The sequence below is a fragment of the Colobus angolensis genome, unplaced genomic scaffold (genome assembly GCF_000951035.1).
Source record: "Colobus angolensis palliatus isolate OR3802 unplaced genomic scaffold, Cang.pa_1.0 Scaffold150, whole genome shotgun sequence".
Taxonomy (NCBI): domain Eukaryota; kingdom Metazoa; phylum Chordata; class Mammalia; order Primates; family Cercopithecidae; genus Colobus; species Colobus angolensis.
Genome location: NW_012114600.1, coordinates 3,692,874 through 3,715,545, shown reverse-complemented (window position 1 = coordinate 3,715,545; position 22,672 = coordinate 3,692,874). Strand labels below are relative to the sequence as shown.

The 22,672-nt window shown below is 37.2% G+C and overlaps 2 protein-coding genes across 3 annotated transcripts in view; one reads left to right on the top strand and one right to left on the bottom strand.

The window, feature by feature from the left end:
• Nucleotides 1–4,217, top strand: part of IRAK4 (interleukin-1 receptor-associated kinase 4) — a 40,043-nt gene extending 35,826 nt beyond the window's left edge. The window contains exons 10-13 of the mRNA XM_011936112.1: nt 274–336; nt 2,975–3,133; nt 3,260–3,335; nt 3,649–4,217. Coding sequence (XP_011791502.1) covers nt 274–336; nt 2,975–3,133; nt 3,260–3,295 — 258 coding nt within the window. The 3' untranslated portion in view covers nt 3,296–3,335; nt 3,649–4,217. The remainder of the gene's footprint in view (nt 1–273; nt 337–2,974; nt 3,134–3,259; nt 3,336–3,648) is intronic.
• A 5,798-nt stretch (nt 4,218–10,015) lies between these two features.
• Nucleotides 10,016–22,666, bottom strand: TWF1 (twinfilin actin-binding protein 1). 2 transcript variants are annotated; one of them, XM_011936076.1, is made up of 10 exons: nt 22,571–22,666; nt 20,867–20,944; nt 18,645–18,823; nt 16,797–16,892; nt 15,721–15,825; nt 14,875–14,895; nt 13,996–14,121; nt 13,589–13,739; nt 13,263–13,384; nt 10,016–12,047 (listed from the first exon to the last, which is right to left on the bottom strand). In XM_011936076.1, the coding sequence occupies exons 1-10, from the start codon at nt 22,593–22,595 to the stop codon at nt 11,877–11,879; spliced, it is 1,074 nt and encodes a 357-aa protein (XP_011791466.1). In that variant the 5' UTR covers nt 22,596–22,666; the 3' UTR covers nt 10,016–11,876. The 2 variants fall into 2 exon arrangements, with proteins under 2 accessions (XP_011791466.1, XP_011791467.1); XM_011936077.1 differs by lacking the exon at nt 14,875–14,895.
• Nucleotides 22,667–22,672: the final 6 nt, after the last annotated feature.

Here is a 22,672-nt window from a genome sequence, read left to right as displayed (position 1 = left end):
GCCAAAATGTAAAGACCATCGAGGCTAGGAAGAAACTGCATCAACTAATGAGCAAAATAACCAGTTAATATCATAATGGCAGGATCAAGTTCACAATTTTTTAAAAAATTTTTTGTAGAGACAGGGTCTCCCTGTTGCCCAGGCTGGTCTTGAAGTCCTGGGCTCAAGTTATCCTCCCACATCTGTCTCCCAGAGTGCTGGGATTACAGGCATTAGCCACCATGCCCAGCCTGTCTTGTGTGTTATATTAATGAAATTTTTTTGTCTTAATAGGTTTTACTAGAAATAATAACTGGACTTCCAGCCGTGGATGAACACCGTGAACCTCAGTTATTGGTAATTGAAATATTCGTTTTCCTCAATCCTTTTTTCTCTGCTTTTGTAGTCTAAATTTATATGGATAAATTTGACATCTAGAAATAACATTTTCTGTTGGCAGTCTTTCCATTGGCTATTACACAATAGCATATGGAAAAAGCATTAAATATTTTTCATTCTCAGCTCTCCCATGAAGTACTTGTGAAGCCTAGAAAAGTCACTTATGTATTCTTTGTTCTGATTTCTTTGTGGGTAAAATGAAAATAGAACTAAATGATTTCTGAGGTCCTCTTTAGCTTATGTTTATTTTGTTACTTTAAAGGTGGCTACTCTTAATAACAGTGTTTTCAACATTTTCAGAAGGGAAAAAAATGGCTTCTATTCACATTTCTCTCAGAATAAAATTGCTAATAAAGGTTCTCTACTTATTACAAAGTTACAATAAAAAACATACCAAATTTGCTATTGTTAGGAAAAACTCAAATCATGTATTTCCTTTGCTCTCACACCACAGCAACAATCAACACAGAAGATTTCTGTGACCAAATGTGAGTGGGGAGGATTTCTCTCCACCAACAAGCAGACAGTCTACTTTGCAGCAGAAGTCAGCTGGATCTCCTCCAATTTAATTCTGACACTATGTTCCTAGAGATAGCATCAGAATCAGATCCCACAGGTTAAGGGCTCAGTCCCCGAGACTGCGATCCCACCAGACACCAGTCGCAAGTTTAGGCCTCCAGAACTTCTGACCAACTGCCTTCAAGTTGGAGTTCCTGTGACCTCCTCTGTGGGTATGAAGGGCTCAAGATTGAACCCAGATTGATTCACTAACTTGCATGCAGCATATACTTTACCTAAGTTTTCCATCATTTTGCCTAAGGCTTTTTCTTTCAAAATATATAAAAGCCTCAAAACTTTGGCTTGAGTAAGGATGAAATGCAGAAAAACATAAGCTCTATCTCAGTCACAAGTTTTGCATTTCATCATATAATAGTGAAAATCATAAATCTTTGGAGAATTACACTCTTTCACCCATTCTTAAGGTTTGACTGTGATGTGACTCTAAAGGAATAAGATTTTCGTACAAGCACAGTTTAAAAAAAAATGATCCTTTGAAGAACCCTTATGTCACTAGATTCTGCCATTGCCAAACATTTTCAGAATTTATCTTTTGAAAGTGTTTTTGAAGAGTTTACCTCTCATGAATAGTTTTTTTTCATCTGTATTAGTTTCCTAGGACTTTGTAAAAATATACCAAAAACTGTGTGACTTAAAGCAACAGAAATTTATTTGCTCGTAGTTCTGGAGGCCAGAGTCTGAAATCAAGGTATTGGCAAGACTATGCTCTCTCTGGAGGCTCCAGAGAGAATCTTGCCTTGCTCGTTGGATGTAGGGCTTACCTCCAGGATTGTCCATAATCTGGAATATTCTCGTCTTAGGATACTTAATTACATCTAAAAAGGCCCTTCTTTTCCTAATAAGAGGACATTCACAGGTTCCAGAAATTATGGCATAGACATGTTTTGGGAGACCATGATTCACCCAACTTACTATCTTATTCCTACACTCCTCTCCCTGTTAATTATTTTTTTTATCATGGCCTGCTCCCCATTTTTCCCCTCCCTTTTTCTCTTTGATTCAACGATCTTAGTACCCATAGAGAAGTTTATTGGGTACAGGGAGGAGGAGTCAGGGTCCAAAAGTTGGAATTGCCCTATTAGAAGCACATCAAGAAGCAGACCACGCTGTGCTGCCCACCTAGTAAATGCTGCTAATGGAAACATATAAGCAGTTAGTTCATAACATAAATATAAAAATTGGAAGGCAGATGGGTGGAAGTATCTAGAAGGTATAAATAAATATACATTTATATTATACACACACACACACATACACCCAGTCACGTGTTGCCAAATGACAGGAATATGTTCCGAGAAATGCGTTGTTAGGCAGTTTCATTGTGTGAACTTCACAGAGTGTACTTACACAAACGTAGATGATGTGACCTACTACACACCTGGGCTGTATGGTATTGCTCCTAGGCTACAAACATATGCTGTACAGCATAATACTGTCCTGGATACTGTAAGCAATTATAACACAATGGTAAGTATTTATGTATGTAAACATAAAAGAGGTACAGTAAAAATATGGTATTATAATCTTATGGGACCACCATCTATCTATATGTGGTCTGTCATTGACCAGTTGACCAAAATGTCATTTTGTGGTGGATGGCTGTACTTATTTACATAGAATTTGTCCTGTGTGTCTTGTTTGTTTGTTTGTTTTGTTTTATTTTTGGAGACAGAGTCTCGCTCTGTCACCCAGGCTGGAGTAGTGCAGTGGCGCAATTTCGGCTCACTGCAACCTCTGCCTCCTGGGTTCAAACGATTCTCTTGTGTCAGCCTCCCGAGTAGCTAAGATCACAGGTGCACACCACCACGCCTGGCTAATTTTTTGTATTTTTAGTAGAAACAGGGTTTCACCATGTTGCCCAGGCTGGGTCTTGAATTCTTAATAAGGTTTTAAGATAAGATAGTAAAATGAGAGTACATGTTATTACAAAGTAGATTAATTTAAATAATTAAAATATACATTCTAATTTCCTTCACTTTGATTTGAAGCTCTTAAAGTTTTAACACTCATTTTAAAGCTAGATATTAAAGAAGAAATTGAAGATGAAGAAAAGACGATTGAAGATTATATTGATAAAAAGATGAATGATGCTGATTCCACTTCAGTTGAAGCTATATACTCTGTTGCTAGTCAATGTCTGCATGAAAAGAAAAATAAGAGACCAGACATTAAGAAGGTATGAATTTTGTATACTTATTTAAAAAGTGAAAGGGGTGGGGTTCATCATATTTTCCAGAGTGTATATTTTAAAGCAAGTGTATAATGTGATTCTTTTGTGTTTTTTTTTATGTCTTTTTATAAGGTTCAACAGCTGCTGCAAGAGGTGACAGCTTCTTAAAACTATTGGAATAGACTCCTGACTTTTTATATACACCTATCTCAACCATTTTTTTTTTTTTTTTAATTTGAGATGGAATCTCGCTCTGTTGCCCAGGCTGGAGTGCAATGGCGTGATCTCGGCTCACTGCAAGCTCCGCCTTCCGGGTTCACGCCATTCTCCTGCCTCAGCCTTCCAAGTAGCTGGGACTACAGGTGTCCACCACCACGCCCGGCTAATTTTTTTTTTTTTTTTTTAGTAGAGACGGGATTTCACCGTGTTAGCTAGGATGGTCTCGATCTCCTGACCTCATGATCCCCCCGCCTCGGCCTCCCAAAGTGCTGGGATTACAGGCGTGAGCCACCACGCCCGGCCTCAACCATTTTCTTAACTAATTTTTTTCCTAAATATTCTTCTTTACCTTTAACAAGGCGCAGGCTGTTGCAGGGCAGTGGTTATTAAAGCATGGGTTGAACTTCCAACATATAAAAATAGAGCCACCATATCAACACTTAGCCCTACCCATTAGTATCACACCCAGTTCTTACAGTAATCCCTGAGACATCTCCAAGCATCAAACACAGTTTGAACATTACAGAGTTAGCAAAAAGAACCTGGGCTGTATGTAGGATGGAAACACTCTGATCTGAAGCCCAACTGACTCCACTACTAATTTGCTGTAAAGCTTTGGACCCACACTTAGCTGCTGAGGACACACACTGAGCCACTGATAACATTGGGCTAATATCTGCTGTGCTTCTCTGACAGGTAATCATGAAAATCAAATGATGCAGAATATATATACGCACTTTGTGAATTATAAAAATGATACAAAATTTAAAGTTTATAGAGCCAGTTACAAAATCCTATTAGTCATGTATTTATAGATTGTGTTCACAGCAATCATTTAACCACAAACAAAATATCCCTTGATGATACTGCCATAATAATATGTCCATTATTAGATTGTGTTACCTGACAAAGTTGAAAGAATTTTGCAGATGCAGCTAAGGTTCCTAAACAACTCACTGTGAGACTGTTGAAAGGGCTGACCTAATCAGGTGAACCCTTGCGAGAAGGATTCTCCTTGTAAGCCTTGAAGAAGTATGTGCCATGTTGTGAGAGGGCCACATTGGCTAAAACCTAAAGGTGGCCTCGAGAAGATGAGACGTACCTTCCAGTTGTGGGCAAGCAGGAAAAAAACAATTGGAACCTCAGCTGCAACCACAAGGAATTGAATTCCACCAAGAATCTGAGTGAGCTAAGAAGAGTACTCCAAGCTTCAGATGATACCACAACCTGGCTGACACCCAGATTTCAGCTTTGCGTGATCCTCAGTATGAGAACCTATCTGTGCTGTGCTGGCCTTCTAATATATAGAACTGTGAGATAACGGGTCACATTGGCCAGTTGTGGTGGCTCATACCTGTAAATCCCAGCACTTTGGGAGGCTGAGGTGGGCAGATCCCCTGAGGTCAAGAGTTCAAGACCATTTTGGCCAACATGGTGAAACCCTGTCTCTACTAAAAATACAAAAATTAGCTGAACGTAGTGGTGAACGCCTGTAGTCCCAGCTGCTTGGGAGGCTGAGGCAGGAGAATTGCTGGAACTGGAACTGGGGAGGCGGAGGTTGCAGTGAGCTGAGATTGTGCCACTGCACTCCAGCCTGGGTGACTGAGCAAGAGTCTGTCATTCATAAATAAATAAATAAATAAATAAGAGTCTGTCATTCATAAATAAATAAATAAATAATAAATAAATAAATAAATAAATAAATGGATCACATTAAGCCTTTAAGTTTGTGGTAATCTACTATGCAGTAATAGAAAACAAATACAGATACTCTCCCATGATGTTTTTCCCGTGATGATTTCCCATGATATTTACAGGTTCTGCCAACATTTGAGGGGTATGTGGGAATAAAACAGAGCATGTACAGTGGGGGGCTTATAGTCTACATACTGAAATGTGGGGTTGGAGCACCAACACAAAGACGCCAGCAGGGCACTGCCTAGTAAAGCTATGGGAAAGGTTCTGCCACCCTCCAGACTTGAGAATGGTAGAGCCACCAGCAGCTTGCACTCTGAGCTTGGAAAAGCCACAGACATTCAACTTCAACTATGAGGGAAGCCGCGTACCCTGCAAAGCCACAGGAGAGGAGCTGCCCAGGGCCTTGAGGGCCCACCCCTTGCACCAGTGTGCCAGGATGCAGGACATGGAATCAAGGAATATGTTGGGGCTTTAAAGTTTAATGTCTTCCCCGCTGGGTTTCAGACTTGCCTCGAGCCTGTTGCCCCTTTCTTTAGCCAATTTCTCCGTTTTGGGACAAGAATGTTTTAATCAGTGCCTGTACTGCCAACTGTATCTTGGAAGTAAATAACTTATATTTTATTTCACAGGTTCATAGCTGGAAGGAGTTTACCTTAAGTCTCAAATGAGACTTTGGACTTTTGAGTGATGCTAGAATGAATTAAGACTTTGAGGGACTATTGGGAAGGGATATAATATTTTGCAATGTGAGAAAGATATGAGTTTTGGGGGGCTGGGGGTAGAATGACATTGTTTAGGTGTTTGTCTCCTTCAAATCTCATGTTTAAAAGTAATCCCCAGTGTTGGAGGTGGGGCCGGATGGGAAGTGTTTGGGTCATGGGGGTGGATCCCTCATGAATGGCTTAGAGCCACTGGTGATGAGTGAGTTCTCACTCAGTTCGTGCAAGACCTGGTGGCTTCAAAGAGTCTGCTCCCGCTTTGCTTTCCATTGTGATTGTAACCTTCCTAGGACCTTCATCAGAAGCCAGGCAAATGTTGGTGCCGTGCTAGTAAAGCCTGCAGAACCATAAACCAAAAAAAAACCTTTTTTCTTTTTTTTTTTTTTTTTTGAGATGGAGTCTCTCTCTGTCGCCCAGGCTGGAGCGCAGTGGCCCGATCTCAGCTCACTGCAAGCTCCGCCTCCCGGGTTTACGCCATTCTCCTGCCTCAGCCTCCCGAGTAGCTGGGACTACAGGCGCCGCCACCTCGCCCGGCTAGTTTTTTGTATTTTTTAGTAGAGACGGGGTTTCACCGTGTTAGCCAGAATGGTCTCGATCTGCTGACCTCGTGATCCGCCCGTCTGGGCCTCCCAAAGTGCTGGGAGTACAGGCTTGAGCCACCGCGCCCGGCTTAACCTTTTTTCTTTATAAATTACCCAGCCTCAGGTATTCCTTTATAGTGATGCAAAACGGGCTAACAATATATAAATTTGTAATTTTTAAGTTATATATTGTTTTTATTAAACACTTATGAGTACTGTTTGAAGTGCTTTATTTAATCCTTATAACAATCCTATGAATTTGGTAATAATACTCACATTTTACAGATGAGGAAATTACCCAAGATTATATAGCTAATAAGTTGCATGGCAGAAATTAGCATCTGGCATCAGTTTGCAATCTTTACCACTAACACTATGTCTGTGCATCATATTAATCATAATCATTTTCTGTTATGTGTTGAAAGCTATTGTGCCAAACATTGTGCCAAGAGTTTTAGAAGCATGATCTGATTTGATAAATCTACAGTGTAGGTTCTATTCTTTTACTTCTTGAGGAAATTTTGAGACCCCCAAAGATTAAATAACTTCTTTCCCTTGTTCATTGTATTAGACTGCAATTCTCCACTCATCTGTATATTTGATGCCTTTTGCAATATGGCTTTGTAATTTTTCCCATCAAGAAGTAAAGTCTATTTCCTTAATCATTAAATCTGGGCTGGCCCTTGTAACTTGCTTACAGAAAAGTGATGGTCAGTTCCAAGCCCAGGCCTCAAAAGCCCTAATGCACTACTTCTCTCATTTGGAACCCTGCCACTGACATGAGAACAAGCCAAGGCTAACAAGTTGCCGACGACAGACCATGCAAAACAGAGACAACGCATCTCAGATGAGGTCATCCTTAATCAGCCTGCCTGCCAGCTGATCACAAACATACATGAGACATGAGAGGTCAGCTAACTGTAGATTTGTGAGGAAGGATAGCTGTTGTTTTAAACTGCTGTTTTTTGTTTTTTGTTTTTTTTTTTTGGTACAGTCTCACTTGGTCACTCATGCTGGAGTGTAGCAGTCTGATCATGGTTTACTGCCACCTTGACCTCCCAGGCTCAAGTGATCCTCCTGCCTCAGCCCCTTGAGTAGCTTGGAGTACAGGTGCATGCCACCATGTCCAGCTAATTTTTGTTTTTAACTTTTTGTAGAGACAGGATCTCACTATGTTGCTGAGGCTGGTCTTGAACTCCTTGATTCAAGCAGTTCTCCTGCCTCAGCTTCCCAAAGTGTGAGATTACAGGTATAAGCTACCATGAAAATCACATTGAAAATCACATAGTTTGTTATGCATTAGTATGACTAAATCATGATTTAGTCATGTAGCCAGTAAGTGGCAGTCAGAAACACACACACACACACAAGGATATGGCCCAGCTTGTCTTATTATAAATGCCCCTTGGTAATTAGACAACTAAGAAATACAATCTAACCCCCATTCATGGCTTGCCTCTTTCCCATTAACCATCCAGAGTTCACTAAGAAACTACAGCCTGACTGAATCCTAGCAAATGAGGGTGGTAGTGGAGCAGCACTGACAGTTGAGTAGAGGCTGGTCTCAGTCTTTTCGGAGCACAGAATCAGCTGAATGAAGATCCCTACTGGAAGGCACTTGATGCTCAGGAATGGGTCAGTACCGGCATTTTGTGTGGTGGAACCCATGGCTTTCACAGGGCAACAGATTTTGCCAGTGCTAGTGAGTTTTGCTGTGGAAAGAAATAAAATGATGGAGGCTAGATCCTCTGGTGACCTACCACTGCTGGCATGTGCTCCTTTCACAGCTGTTCTTCAAGGAAAGGTAAATTCATTTATTCATTCAACAAATTTAAAAATGCCCACTATGTCATAGAAAATTCTAGGTGTTAAGGATGTAGCAGTGAATGAAACTAAGCTTCTTGCCCCACTGAACTGGTATTTTAGTGGAAGAGACAACATATGCACAGATACAGAATACCTAAGTGCCATGAGGAGGATTAAAGCAGGATTAAGGTGAGAGGAACAAGGAGTACAATCAGATTGGGAAATTAGGGGAGACTTCTCTAAGGAGATGACACTGACCCTTGAGCAGAGACCTGTAAGTGAGGAAGGCATGTAGACACTGGGTTAGAGTGATCCAGTGTGGGGAACACATTCAGTGCTCTTGAGGCTGTGCTTGGTCTAGAGGAACAGAGAGCTGTCCATGAACTGAAGCAGACTGATCAAGGAAGGTAGAGAGCCACGGGCAAGTCACGTAGAAGCTACTGGGCAACAGTAAGACCTAAACTTTCTTCTATGAGATAGTGCCACTATCATAACTAGTACAGCGTAAAACTTCAGTTTGTTGGCTGAATTGGGGTGGGGGAGAGCTACAATTTATATGATTTAAGGTAAACTGTTCCCAGTCATGGCTAGCCATGAATCATTTGTAGAACTATTTGATTCCGGGACCCACCTACTGGGTCAAAATCTAGCATGAAACCCAGAATTAGTATTTTATTTAAAAAAGAACATTCCAGGCTGGGTGCGGTGGCTCATGCCTATAATCCCCACACTTTGGGAGGCCGAGGTGGGTGGATCACGAGGTCAAGAGATCAAGACCATCCTGGCCAACACGGGGAAACCCCATCTCTACTAAAAATACAAAAATTAGCTGGGCATGGTGGTACACACCTGTAGTCCCAGCTACTCAGGAGGCTGAGGCAGGAGAATTGCTTGAACCTGGGAGGGGGAGGTTGCAGTGAGCCAAGATCACACCACTACACTCCAGCCTGGTGACAGAGCAAGACTCCATCTAAACAACAAAAATTCCATCCTTAAATGTATGACTGTATTTGCAAAGAAAATGTGAAAGGATATACACCAAACTATTTACAGTACGAACCTCAGGCATATTATTTTAGTTCTGAGTAGAAATGCCTTAGCTTAAATGTTTAAAAATTTTAACAATGAGCCTTTTTGTTTTTTGAGACAGAGTCTCGCTCTGTCCACCCAGGCTGGAGCGCAGTGGCGTGATCTCCGCTCACTGCAAGCTCCACCTCCCAGGTTCACACCACTCTCCTGCCCAGCCTGTAGCTGGGACTACAGGCGCCCGCCACCACACCCGGCTAATTTTTTTGTATTTTTAGTAGAGACAGGGTTTCACTGTGTCAGCCAGGGTGGTCTCGATCTCCTGACCTCGTGATCCGCCCGCCTCAGCCTCCCAAAGTGTTGGTATTACAGGCGTGAGCCACCACGCCCGGCCCAACAATGAGCCTTTCTAAAGCTATTTCAGCATCTTTTGTAAAACTGCTACCAAAGACATCCATTTTATCACATCTCTAATAAAAAGGATTTGAAACCAAATTGCACACAGGAGTGCATTCAACATTTTTCAGATGAATGAATACAGTGGCAAGTCTGAAGAGTTTGGTGTCAAGTAAATTGGTACTGCCGTGCTTCTATCACAGAAAATGAGTAACTCATGGCATTTTTACTATTGCTACAACAGTGGCAAATTTTAATCTAAGTACTCTGTAGTCACAATTATCCTTGCCTAGGTTTAAAGCTACTTAAAATCCTTTTTGGACTTAGGCAGACTAACAAATAAATGAATGGGATTTCTAACCTAACACCAGGTACCGAGTTATGCAAAATTACACAAACATTACAAAAAACTACAGTAGAAAAACCAACAGAACATACACAACTTAAAGAGAAAAAATTTTTATTGTGATATAAAATGCACTTATAAAATGTCCACCAGAAGGCATGTAATTCACTGCTATATAAATTTATTGGGAATATGTTATTCACCATCTAGATATGATAATGCCAACTAAAACATATTGTAAACGATGAGTTATACTCTAAAACAAATGCATCACTGATTTTCAGCAATCATTGGTTAAATAATAATTAGTTTAAGACTATAATCACATCTATATTCTGGAATGTCCATTTGTTTTAATGTAGTGTAGTGGAATTTAGAGTATAATTGCACATAGATGGTACAGAAAAACATTCACTTCTAAATTATTTTATACCTTCATGACAGGTAGTCTTCCTGACTGAAAATAACAGCTTCAGCTATGGTCTGCAACACAGCTCCAGGATGCTTAATGCAATAATTCGGGTGTATTGTGTCTGTCTACATGTACACCCATGGAACAATTTATATCTTTAGTAAACAAGTGCAACATTGTCAGTTATTTTGCATGTTTAAATATTATAGTCTGATTATTTGTAAACAAACAAAACCCCACACAAATACTCTAAATTCTATTTTAAAAATCTGTCAACCCATAATTATTCTAATATGCTTTACTTACTCGAACACAAATTTCTGAAAGGTGCATATATTACCTTAGATAATAAGGTTTAGAAATGAGTGCTTCACACTATGAAATGTGCATTTCCGATAATTGATTTATGCAGCATAAATTTTAGATCAAGAAATTACAAATCCTGGATCCCCACATTTCATTTAGAAAATGCCTCAAAGTTATGGCTCTTGCAGCAGGTTTAACAGATTAAACATGAAGTGTTCTACCTCCCTCTATTTCAAGTATCAAAGAAATATGAGGCTCAAAATCTCTCTAGGTTGTAACTGATAATGCAAAGCATTAGAAAACAGTTAAATGTTTTGAAATACAGTATTAACTGAGATTATTAAGGTGTTTATCTGTGTTAGCTAGCCTGTTAAGTACCAGGACTTTAAAGTCATTTTAAATCTGAGTATTTGCTCAGAAGTGATAAAGAACACAATTTGCCTATAAATGTATGGTTTTGGAGAAAAAAATCCTGATTTTTAAAACTCAACATTTTTTGTTTCCTTTTGATATTAATTTAAATTTTAATCTGAACATAAATTTTTGGCCTCACAGAGCATTAGAAAGATAATTTACTAAGGCTGTTTAAAGTCTTTCAATGTCATCAGAAATCCTGCAGTATAGAAAATATCTCGTACCCTTAAAGTTTCAGAGTGAGCTGATCTGCAATTTTAATGCTATTAAAAAAAAGTCAAATATAAAAGACTGCTGCAATGTAAAGCACTATTTCTAAAAATTGCAGACATGATCCTACAGTCTGACAGAGCTAGCACAGCTACTCGGAGTAAGCAACTTCCGGCCTTTTCCGAGACACACTAAGTTTCCAGCTTAGAAAATACTCTAGCCTAGTCCTTAACATATTCATTAAGTAATATGAATACTTTAAGGTCTTTCTGTCCCACAAGAAAGTAGGAAGTTTACCCTTTGAGACATCAGACTTTCTAGAACTGGCCCAACTATATAAAATTTTAAGAAGTATTTGAAGTGTGGAATCAACACTATGAAAACAGTGTGACAAAATTAAACACTATGTTGAACCCTTTTCTAGCTTTAACTCAAAAATAGAAATCATGAGTTTTCTATAACATTAATTTTAAAAACACACAGAAGTGAAAAGTGCTATTTTCCAAAAAGTACAATTTTTTTTCCCACTTTATATCAACATGGAATGATTTCAGTTCTCCTGTACTAAAAGCTGGACTTTTAAAAAACTAGTATTGCAATGTTTAATGTGATGACTTTAATCAGTAGTAGCTTCAGTTTGCTCTGGGCCCCTAATTAGTCTTCGAATTCCTCTTTTTCCTGCAGGACCTCTTGGTTTTGCAAAACTTTGCTTGTGTGCATGCTGCTTGGGATGTACTTCTTCATAAAGGAAGTCTGCAGTCAACTCATCCCCATTGTCTATCTCAATCTGAAAAAGATACAATTAGAAGCACAACATTCAAAACCTAATACAAGCAACAAGCTGGTTTTCAGGTATATGAATGCTCACAAATAATACCCATTCCAGTAAGGCAGAATCAAGGACCATATGTAAACAGTTTCACTTTCTTCTTTTGGGGGAAGGGGCTAAATTGCTTGAATATATAATCAGCTACATTCACTTCCTTCTTGGTTCTTTCTTACTGCTCCAGTTTAAATAATATTTAAAAGTAGAAGCCACCACTATATTCTCAAGTTGCTGTGATACACTATTTATTCAAGGAACATTTACTCATGGCCCTTTCATCACTTGGGTCACTTGAAAGCCCTCTACAAGAGAGGTAAACAAACCATGGCCCGAAGGCCAAATCTTGCCCAAGGTAAGATTGTTTTACATTTTTTAAGGGTTGTTAAACAACAATATGTGACAGAGATTATATGTGGCCTGGCAAAGCCTTTACTTACTATTTGGTCCTTTGTAGAAAAAGTCAGCTGATCCCTGCTATAGAAGGTGCTACCCATGATAAAGTGATTGATTCTTAGGAGCTTAAAAAGCATGAAGGGTTCAGAACCTAAAAACACTGGTAGTTTTTAAGGACCTGTATTTGTATGAGTTTAAGGGCTCAAGAATATATATCTTTCCCCATGCCCTATCTGTACTTAAGAAAATTAAATTAAGAAAACTGGTAGCTTAGTTTCCAAAATTCAAATGTTTATGCTTATTCCTTACTTCCCCCAAACTGGAAAGACTCCCAACCATCCCATAATTCACAGTCATAATGGAGACTGTAATTCCTTCTTAATATGGAGTCCAGAAATAATCACAAGTATGTAGCTCTGGCAGCACTGTCCAATAGGACTTTTTGCACCGATGGAAATGTCCTATACATTCTGCACTAACCAATACAGTGGCCAGTAACCACATTTAGCTAATGAGCATTTGACATGAGGCTAGTGGAGTTAAGAAACAGAACTTTAAATCTTATTTAAAGTTAAATAGCCACATGTGGCTTACTAGAAAGTACAGATATATATAGAGATGGGGATCATGATAGGTAGTCCCCAGGCACTTAGAGGAGATCCTAAGGATTTAGGATGATAACAAGAAAAATAAATATTTTCATTTATAAATCATAATACATCATAAACTACATAGAAATGAAAAGAAAAATTTAGCAAAAACTGAAGATTTTAAAATGGCTACCTTTCTAATTACATCCATTTGTAGTTGTCTTTCTACAATTTCTAGCAGAGGGCTCTTGCAGCTAGAATACAGCATCCGCTCTCTTATACTGCATGTGTATCCGGGCATTGAATAAATAAAAACTGTAAGTTCAAATAATAACAAATATAATTAGCATACCCATACATAAACTTCATAAAACTACATACATAAACTTCATAAAACTACATACATAAACTTCATAAAACCACAGCTAAGCCCTCTGAGCAAGAAATAAGTAAGCATATAGGGCTGATATACTAATAAACAAACTGAAAGTAACATGTTAAAAACAATGTATCATATACCTATGGACTCTAAATAGTCTCCTTCATGGGAATGTTTATACAGAAAGAAATGGTAACGAGCTGAATCCTTGGGAATCCTCTTTGGCAAATCTTTTAGTTCTGTATTTGTTGTGTTGGCCAAAATTATAATTTCATTTTTTATATCTATTTCCTGCCAATAAGAAACAAAATATATTCATTAAAACCAGATATAAGGAAATTAAGTTAAAACAGGTAATGAAAAGACTAAGAGATAAAGGAGGAACTTAGTTCTGCACTGTTTGACTTTTTCACAACGAACATTTACAAAATGAATTTTAGAAATCAGAAAGCATATTTACAATTTAAAATACATTAAAAATAAACCCTATATGAGCCATAGACTACCAAAAAGAGCAGCCACTTAATAATCATTATACATCTCTTACCAACTGCACATAGTTGAGCTGTCTGTTATTCAATTTTTCCAAAGCCTGAAAGGCTTCTCGAGAAATGGGAAATGCTACTCCTTGTAGTGTTTGATGCTTAGTGTCCACACCCACGTCAGTCTGTACCTAAGTATGACAGATTTAATTTACAAGTTTAGCAGTTAGCAGTATCCTATGGCAAAAATAAGAAAACCCAACCTCTATAAAATAGTATCATTCAACCCTAGCCCAGCCTATAATTAAAATTATTTTTCACATTTGTTCATGGTCCTGCTAGCATTTTGTCAACATGCAGAGTGCATGACACATCTTTATGACAATGTTGGAAGTGAACATTTCCATGAGTGTACAAAGTTAGTGGGGTTTGGGGGTGTTTGTTTGTTTTTATGTTTGGTTTGGCACAATTTCAATGAGCTACACAAGCTCTTTAGAGTGTCATCAGATTACACCATTAGCTATAAAATTTTACTTGATAGAATTTATAAACAACAATCTACATACAGTATGTATAGAACTTTATTCTGTTGGACAGAAAATGCAACACAAACACCATGCACTGAATTGAAAGGAAGTACAAACAGTGTACAAAGACATAACACAGCTCAACAAGTTATACTACTGCAGAAGTTCCAGACTTAAGAGATTTCTTTACTAAAAACATGGTGTGCATGTACTGGAAGAGGAGAAAGATAAGAAAGCATTCAATGCACATGTTTAAGATTTTTATACTTGATAAATGATAGCTAGCAGAGCATCTCATTTGCAGTGTTGCAACAGAAAGTCCAATAGAAATTTTACTTTTAAAAAAATGAATGGAGATTCTACAGCATAAATGGTATTAGTTAATGAAAACATCATAGAACATATGCGAATGCATACCCCAATATGATCCTCTGGGCTCTGAGTGCAAGGAATAAAACAAACTATCAAACTTGTAAAAAAAAAAACATATAAAAAGCCCTACTCAAATAACATGAATTAAAATCATATGACAGATCCTTGCTACCAGTTTAATATTAAATGATATTCAACCATTCCCCAGACTGATTCCTATTAGTCTGTGACTCAGGCTAATGAATAGTGGTTTCAGCCACTTGTTCTTTTCTGTAAAGTCCCAGTAGAAATACAGTAGTTATTCCAGTATATTAGAATGGCTGTAGAAAACACATTAAAAATAATGATAAACTACAAAATAATATGGCTGAAATTTATTGACTCAAATATGCTCAACAGGTACTTAAATAATAATCTTCCATATATATCTCTATTCAAGTAGAGTTCACAGAAGTTAATTTGTAGACTCTCCAGAAAGCCAAGAAAACAATAATCTGCTTCAGGCAACCTTATTAGATATATTCTTTGCACTAAATGGGTAACACACACTTTTTCTCTATATAATATTCAAAGTACAAAGTTTGCAACAGTTGTACTTCAACAGGAAGATTTACTATTCTGACAGGAAGATTACAGGAAAAGCTATTTATAAAATGCATATAAAGTTTAATATTCTAAGCTACTTATAAAATGCATATAAAGTTTAATATTCATTTTTAACTTTTCTTTTCTGAAAAGACATTAAGCACATAGACTTATCTCTAAACTAAACGGAATAAACCTAAGCTACCTAACTTCTTTAATCTCTAGTTACCTCCCACATCTACTAATTAAAAATACGGTATTTTCAAACACTTAAAATCGTGCAAAGGCTTTGAAGTTGTAACTTACCTCACTGATTTTAATCTGTCGTAATTCTTCCTCAGCTGCAGTCAGTGGGGCAGGGGAAGATTGTGACAGCAAGTATTTTTTATATCCATGTAATGATACATCTTCCTGTAAGTACAGAATAGACTATAATCAGTAATTCTCTAGAATTAAAACGACAGTGAGGTTACTTTAGGAAAAGCAAAATCATTAACAGAAAAGATTTTAAATTAAAATAAATAGCATTATGAATTTTAATATATTTTTACTTTAATCCTCAATTTTAAGTTTCAAAACTTTTTAAAGGGAGTGTACCTACTGTTCATTTTATATGACGTTTCATAATTACTAAATATTTTGTATGAGTTTCATACTAGCAAAGTGAAATACTGAACCTGGTCATCCTTTAAGTCTATAGGACAACTATAAGTAACCTTCTGGGGAAAACTGCCCAATGATTATCCAATAATCAACATATTCAGATTCTGAATACTATATATTCAGAATATATGAATAACTGAATACTATATATTCAGTTATAATGATTTATATAATTTCTTTGTAATTATTCATGGAGAACTATTATGGTTTTCATGTCAAAAGAAAAAAATACTACAAAGAGGTCTACCTATCATCAAAATTTTGTGGTTTAGAAGACTGAGACTCATGAAATTAAGAAACCGGCCGACTTCACAATTAATGGTGAAGCAGCAATATATTCCCATCTAGTCTTGTGCTTTTTCCACTAGATTATATTACTTTCTGAATCAGAAAAGCTCTAAACAAACAAAAAAGTTCAAAAATATATTTCAGTGTTTCAATTTGTGTATATATGTGTAAATACATATATTTACCATGTACTTTAGAAGAATCAGTATGTTTCAATACCACTTATTGTCAATGTCAAACAGATACAAATGAATAAACTCAAAGTTACATATTCATTACAGGCAACTTTTATGTCATATGAAATACAGTATTTCTCTTATTCTCATATTTTCAGATTATCCATCTGAATTCACACCAATTATCCATTACCTAGGAGTTCTTCTTTAATCATTTTAATTGCAACATATAGAATCCACATAAAAATATAATACCTTTACTGTTCCAAATACTTCATCTTTAATGTGGCCACCTCCAAATTCCTTCTTCAGAGTTGCTCTTGTTGCTGCATACAACATTTTTTGACGAACCTATTCAGTTGTGAAAGTTTACTTAGAAGTTAATAAATGAAAACATAACATTACAAAAGAAAGCACATTTTGAATGTATTAATATCCTGAATCATATTAAAAATAAAACTGAGCTGAAGTCCACCCACTATAATATGCTAAAATATGTGTGTACAAATAACCATCATTAACATGGGCATCTAAACTATCAATGGCTATTAAGATAGACTTCAATTTACAATGTCACTTTTTTTGTTTTTTGAGATGCACATTTGCTCTTGTTGCCCAGGCTGGAGTGTAATGGCACAATCTCAGCTCACTGCAACCTCCACCTCCCAGGTTCAAGTGATTGTCCTGCCTCAGCCTCCCGAGTAGCTGGGATTATAGGTGTGCACCACCATGCTCGGCTACTTTTTTGTATTTTTAGTACAGACGGGGTTCCACCATGTTGGTCAGGCTGGTCTCAAACTCCTGACCTCTGGTGATCCACCCGCCTCAGCTTCCCAAAGTTTAGGGATTACAGGCATGAGCCACCGTGCCTGGCCACATTTTAAAGTTGAAAAAAATATACATTGTTTAAATTCTTCATTTTGCAAACTCATGAGTTCAAGAATAAAAAAATTAAAATATGAGGAAAACTGAAATGAAGTAACTTTGATAGTGACATTCTTCTCAAAGCTGTATCAAATATTATGAATTAAGTTGTTAAGAATCAAAATTCATGGCTTACTGATGGCACATACCATTCTAGGAGGGACACAAAGATGGAAAAAAAATTAAAGAGTCAACTAGTATCTATGGAAAGCTACCAAAGATAACTACCAATTAACAAATAATTTCATAATCCTACATGGTCAAATCCAGTATTTCTTTCAGATAGAACATGGGGTATTAAAGAGGAGTGGGATGATCTTTTGAGAACAATATCTAGATAACTTTAAAAATAATTATTTTTTAATAAGAAAAATTCAAATTAATTTTTTAAATATTGGGCCATGTTCTTATATTAATTCTGTCTATTGTTCTATTTAGTCAATCTACTACCAGCTTTCCTACAATACTTGTTTGTATGCGGGCCCATCAGTTGAATGGCAGTGATTAATAAGTGCATAATACTAACAAAACTTAATATTATGTTCAATTAGTTCTCAGATTTATTACAATTATTACTCTCAGGGTCAGATAGTTTCCTTCATTTTTCAGAGGCCCATGATGTCATTTTAAAATTACCACAAATTAGGTTGGACACAGTGGCTCATGCCTGTAATCCCAGCACTTTGGGAGGCCGAGGTGGGTGGATCACTTAAGGCCATGAGTTTAAGACCAGCCTGGGTAACACAGTGAAACCCCATCTCTACTAAAAATGTAAAAATTAGCTGGGTATGGTGTGACACATGCCTGTAATCCCAGCTACTCAAGAGGCTGAGGTGGGAAAATCACTTGAGCCTGGGAGGCAGAGGTTGCAGTGAGCCAAGATTGCACCACTGCACTCTGGTCTGGACGACACAGTGACACTCTGCTTTAAAAAAAAGAATTGCCATTGCCACAAATTTTTAAATCTTAAATCAATAATAATTATTTTGATTTCGATGGCAAAACTCCCAAATCTGAGCACATTATTCCTGATTCTATATTATAAATCCTAGGATTTTCCTCATGATCATTCCCTTCTATGGGAAATAATTATTGCTTTTTAACCTTTATTTGACCTAGAAATTTCAAAAACATCTTTCTAGCATTTAATGTTAAACAAACTATAAAAAAGTTACTTACATGAGAATGATCTGGAGACCATGCAATGAATATCCATTCATATCCCTGGGCATTCTGAGAATCTAACCTGAATAATATATAGCACGGTTGTTTGTCCTCCAACAGGGGTAAAACAAAGGAATCATAATCCTTATCCCAGGAATCTGAAGGCTGACTATACGATCCAATCACAAGTTGCTCTATGAAAGATTATTTTTAGAAAGATAGGTAAATGGTTTGAAATACCAAGTGGTAGTGTGATGAAGACTAGAAAAATAAATATATAGTCATTTCCCAGTTACTAGTATTCACATCAAAAAAAAGTTGAAAAGAAAAATGTGGCAACATAGAAAGTAATTATGATACAGAGTATTATAAAAACTGAAAACTTTTTATGAACACGGTTAAAATTTTTAAAATATACACAGCCTAAGAAAGAAACATATAAAAATGATCATAACAGTTGAACTGAATGGTCAAATAATGGGTGGTTACATTTCTACTTTCCAAAATGTCTGTGCTTAAGTTATCAACAAAATACATTTAAACTACCATTCAAAAGTATAATTTCTGACATTAACATTGAATTGTACAGTAAGAAATATTAAATAAAACCAGGTTTAACTCCTATTTATTTGGCCATAATGCTACAGATTTAAACATTTGCCTAGATGCATACACTGGTATGGCCACTTTGAAATGCTATTCGGCAGAATCAAGTAAAGTTGTGAATCTACTATGCATACAGAAACTCTTATAAATACAAAGGTGTTCACTGCAGCACTATACAGTAACAATGAAGACTGGAAACAGCCTCAATGTTCATCAGTAAGAGAATGGAAAAATAATGTGTGGCATACTCATATAACATTCTGTTCAGATTTAAAATCAATTATTGAGCTATCAAAACTAATTGCAAATGTAACATTTTCAGAAAAAGGAAAGATACAGAATAAGATGGTATCATGCAGTTTACGTGAACTCAAAGAGCACTATATGCTGTTTAGGGATATACGTAAAAAGAGACTGCACAAATATCAGAACTCCTAACTGCAGGTGCCCCAGGGGAATGAGGTCAGAAGCAAAACTGTTTAAAGGGGATGCTCTTATACCACAAAAACACTGGATTTTCTAAAATGCTTGAAGTAAATATGATAAAATGTTAGCAGTTATTAATAAAGGGGAGATACAGGTATTTATGATACTATTTTAGTCTTTGGAATTTTCCTTATCTAAAACTTTTCACAAAACAAAAAAGTAAAACCAGAAAATAATAATTTAGGAAGTAGTGCCATTTTCCTTCTGTAGAGATGCTAATTAGATTAACTTTTCCATTTTAGATCCTTAACTAGTCACTTAGGAAGTGATGGTATTAAAAATTTTAGCTCAGTATTTTCAAAATATGTTGTTTTACAATATACATATATTCCTATTAAATGTTATATGTAAACAAATGCACATTTTACAAACTATTCTGGTACTTTTAATATATAAGCCGAAAACAGAAAACAAATTAGATTTACTTCCAGTTTGTGAAAGAACAAGTTACTTTTCCAAAGCAAAATATTTTCAGATATTTAAGAAATTAGGCCGCTGGAATATTTTAACACATTCATTTGTGACTGAGTAGCTATAATAGTAGTAATTGTCCAAACTCAAATCTGCCTGATTTAAAAGATTCTCCCACTCAACCAGATTCCCTATTTACAGAATTATTTTTAAAGAATCAATTTGTAGTTTGTTATATTCTCAGAACTTTCCCAAAACAAGAAAGGGTAATAATCATTTCTGTAGCAAAGGCTGCAATCAAATGGAGTAAATGGGAGTCTGAAATCCTTTGTTTGTATTTAAAAACAAACTTTATCGAATAATTCACAAGTAACTTTTTTTTTTTTTTTTTTTTTTTTGATAATCACCTGTTTAGTGATTTCCATTCCAGAGATGGAAGCACTGACATTAGAAATGGACTGTGGTGCAGAAACTAAGACACAAAAACTAAAAGAGGAAGAAGTCACATCAAAAAACATCTTTCTCTTTCCCTGATAGTCACATAATTCAGAATGAAATCAGGGGCCCACAGGGACCTGCACAAAATATGAGGAATCCAAGTTACCGTAAGGGAAGATTTGAACTTGCTTCACATTAATTAATAGTTCAAATCACTGACAACACACACCAAGTTTAAAAATACAACGGCCACCACTAATCCAGGAACAAAAAATATTTTAAAATATTTAACTAACCATTTTCAATAGATATTTTCAGAAGTCTGTACTTTCCATTTCTGGCTCTGGCAAAGATCTCTTTAACATCTTCACTCGCTGTGGAAAAAGATAAAGAAAGTAAACTTTTTATACTTATATATACTATCTATATTGAAAAAATTAATTAGAACACAAAGAAAAAATCTGGAGCATGTAGCATCCTTATTATCAGTATTATAAAACTTTACCGCATAAAATAATGAAGACTGTATACAATTAAGAAATATAAATATTAGCATTTTAAAAGTATGTTAATAATTCTAATCTGTTTTAGCTACATAATTCTGTGTAGAAATAACACTGGGGTGAATATACTGAAGTTACTCAAACCCAATAATGAGCAAATTACAATTTTGAAAAACTTTTATTGCTGTTCTGAAAAATATTGAAAACCTGCTTTCATTCTAATTCAGTTTCAAGCTTATGACACTCCTTCATCAATTCACTTTCTGTATTTTCCCGTTAAAAACAACAGTAAATATCAAATACCCTAACTTATTAAAGAAAAAGACAGTAAAATGCATTCAATCTTAATTCTGGTTATATTTTTCTAACTTGCATTTCTCAAAAGCTAGATTAAAATCATTGAATAAATATGTATTTAATAACTAACGCTTGTGTTCCTATTAAAGCTTCGATTTCGTTCTAATTTCGTTCCTGTGTTGTCTATTAGCAGCAAGAACCACTATGTAAGTAGGTAGTGCTTGCTATAAGGCTCAAGCATGAGAGTCAATAACGACATATTTATATATCGAAATTAATACGGATAAATAAAACAATGCTTTTAGATTTGAGACTATTTTGCTGCTGCGTGCATGCAGGGGGTATGTGGCGTGGTGTCAAAAATCTTTAAGAATAAAACATACAATTAAGTGTTCATCTGGGAGAAATACTCGCTATTAACAGTAAAAGCTTGAGTTTATACCAGAACTCGTTAAGTGATCGCGAGTAACCCGGGGATATATTATTTGACTCTTGATGAGGTGAGCACCTCCAGGCTGCCCAATTTCAAACCAGGAAATAATGGAGGTCAAATATAACTGCACATTGAACTGTCTGCAAGCATTACATGCAACCATACAGATCAGTTTCCCTTGGGGAGTACCTAGGAAAAAGATCAAAACACAAACACGCTACACTCGAGATTTCTCAGAACAACTCTCACTTTCCTATTTGGGGAGAAAGTGCGTGCGGGAGAGTTTTGGGAAGCATCCCTACTGATGTGAGAAAGATTCTGGCATGTTTCTTTTCGTAATCAAAGTCCTGTAATATTCTCCTTTGGACCATGAAAAGGAAAACTCGCCTGGCTCGCGATAGCGTAGGCAAGCCCCAGTCGCCTCCACTGTCCCAGCTCTTCCCTACCTGACCAAAAGGGGGAAAGTTGGGCTAATGTCGGGGACGGTGCAAGGCACGCCCCCTTCAACCAGGCCGCCTCGAAAGCCAATTTCCTTCGCTCCCCGGAATTTCGAGTCCATCTGCAACGTGGCGGCAGCAGGAACCGGGCTAGAGGAGGACGGAGGCCGGGAGCGCCTGGGAAGCAGGAGCGCGGAGAGGCGCCGAGGCCCGGCTCGCCCCGCGAGGCCGACTTCCGGAGGTCCAGGCCAGACTCCAGCCCTGCCCGTCCTGCAGCCTTCCGGGCCTCCCGGGAGCCCCTTCCCTGCGGGTCGCGCCGGGCTCTGTTACCTTGGATGCCGGTCTGGTGGGACATGGCGGCAGCCGCTAGTTCCCGGCTCCGGCGCTGAATGCTGCGAGCGGCCCCGGCCGGCGGCCCCAGGAAGTGGCTGC

Excerpts from the sequence above, each read along its gene's own strand:
- TWF1 (XM_011936076.1), bottom strand. The coding sequence starts at position 22,595 with ATGTCCCACCAGACCGGCATCCAAG. Across the intron at positions 14,896-15,720 it reads GACAGATTAAAATCAGTGAG|AGCCCAGAGGATCATATTGG; the intron begins GTAAGTTACAAC and ends CCTTGCACTCAG. Across the intron at positions 12,048-13,262 it reads AAATGGATGTAATTAGAAAG|ATTGAGATAGACAATGGGGA; the intron begins GTAGCCATTTTA and ends TATCTTTTTCAG.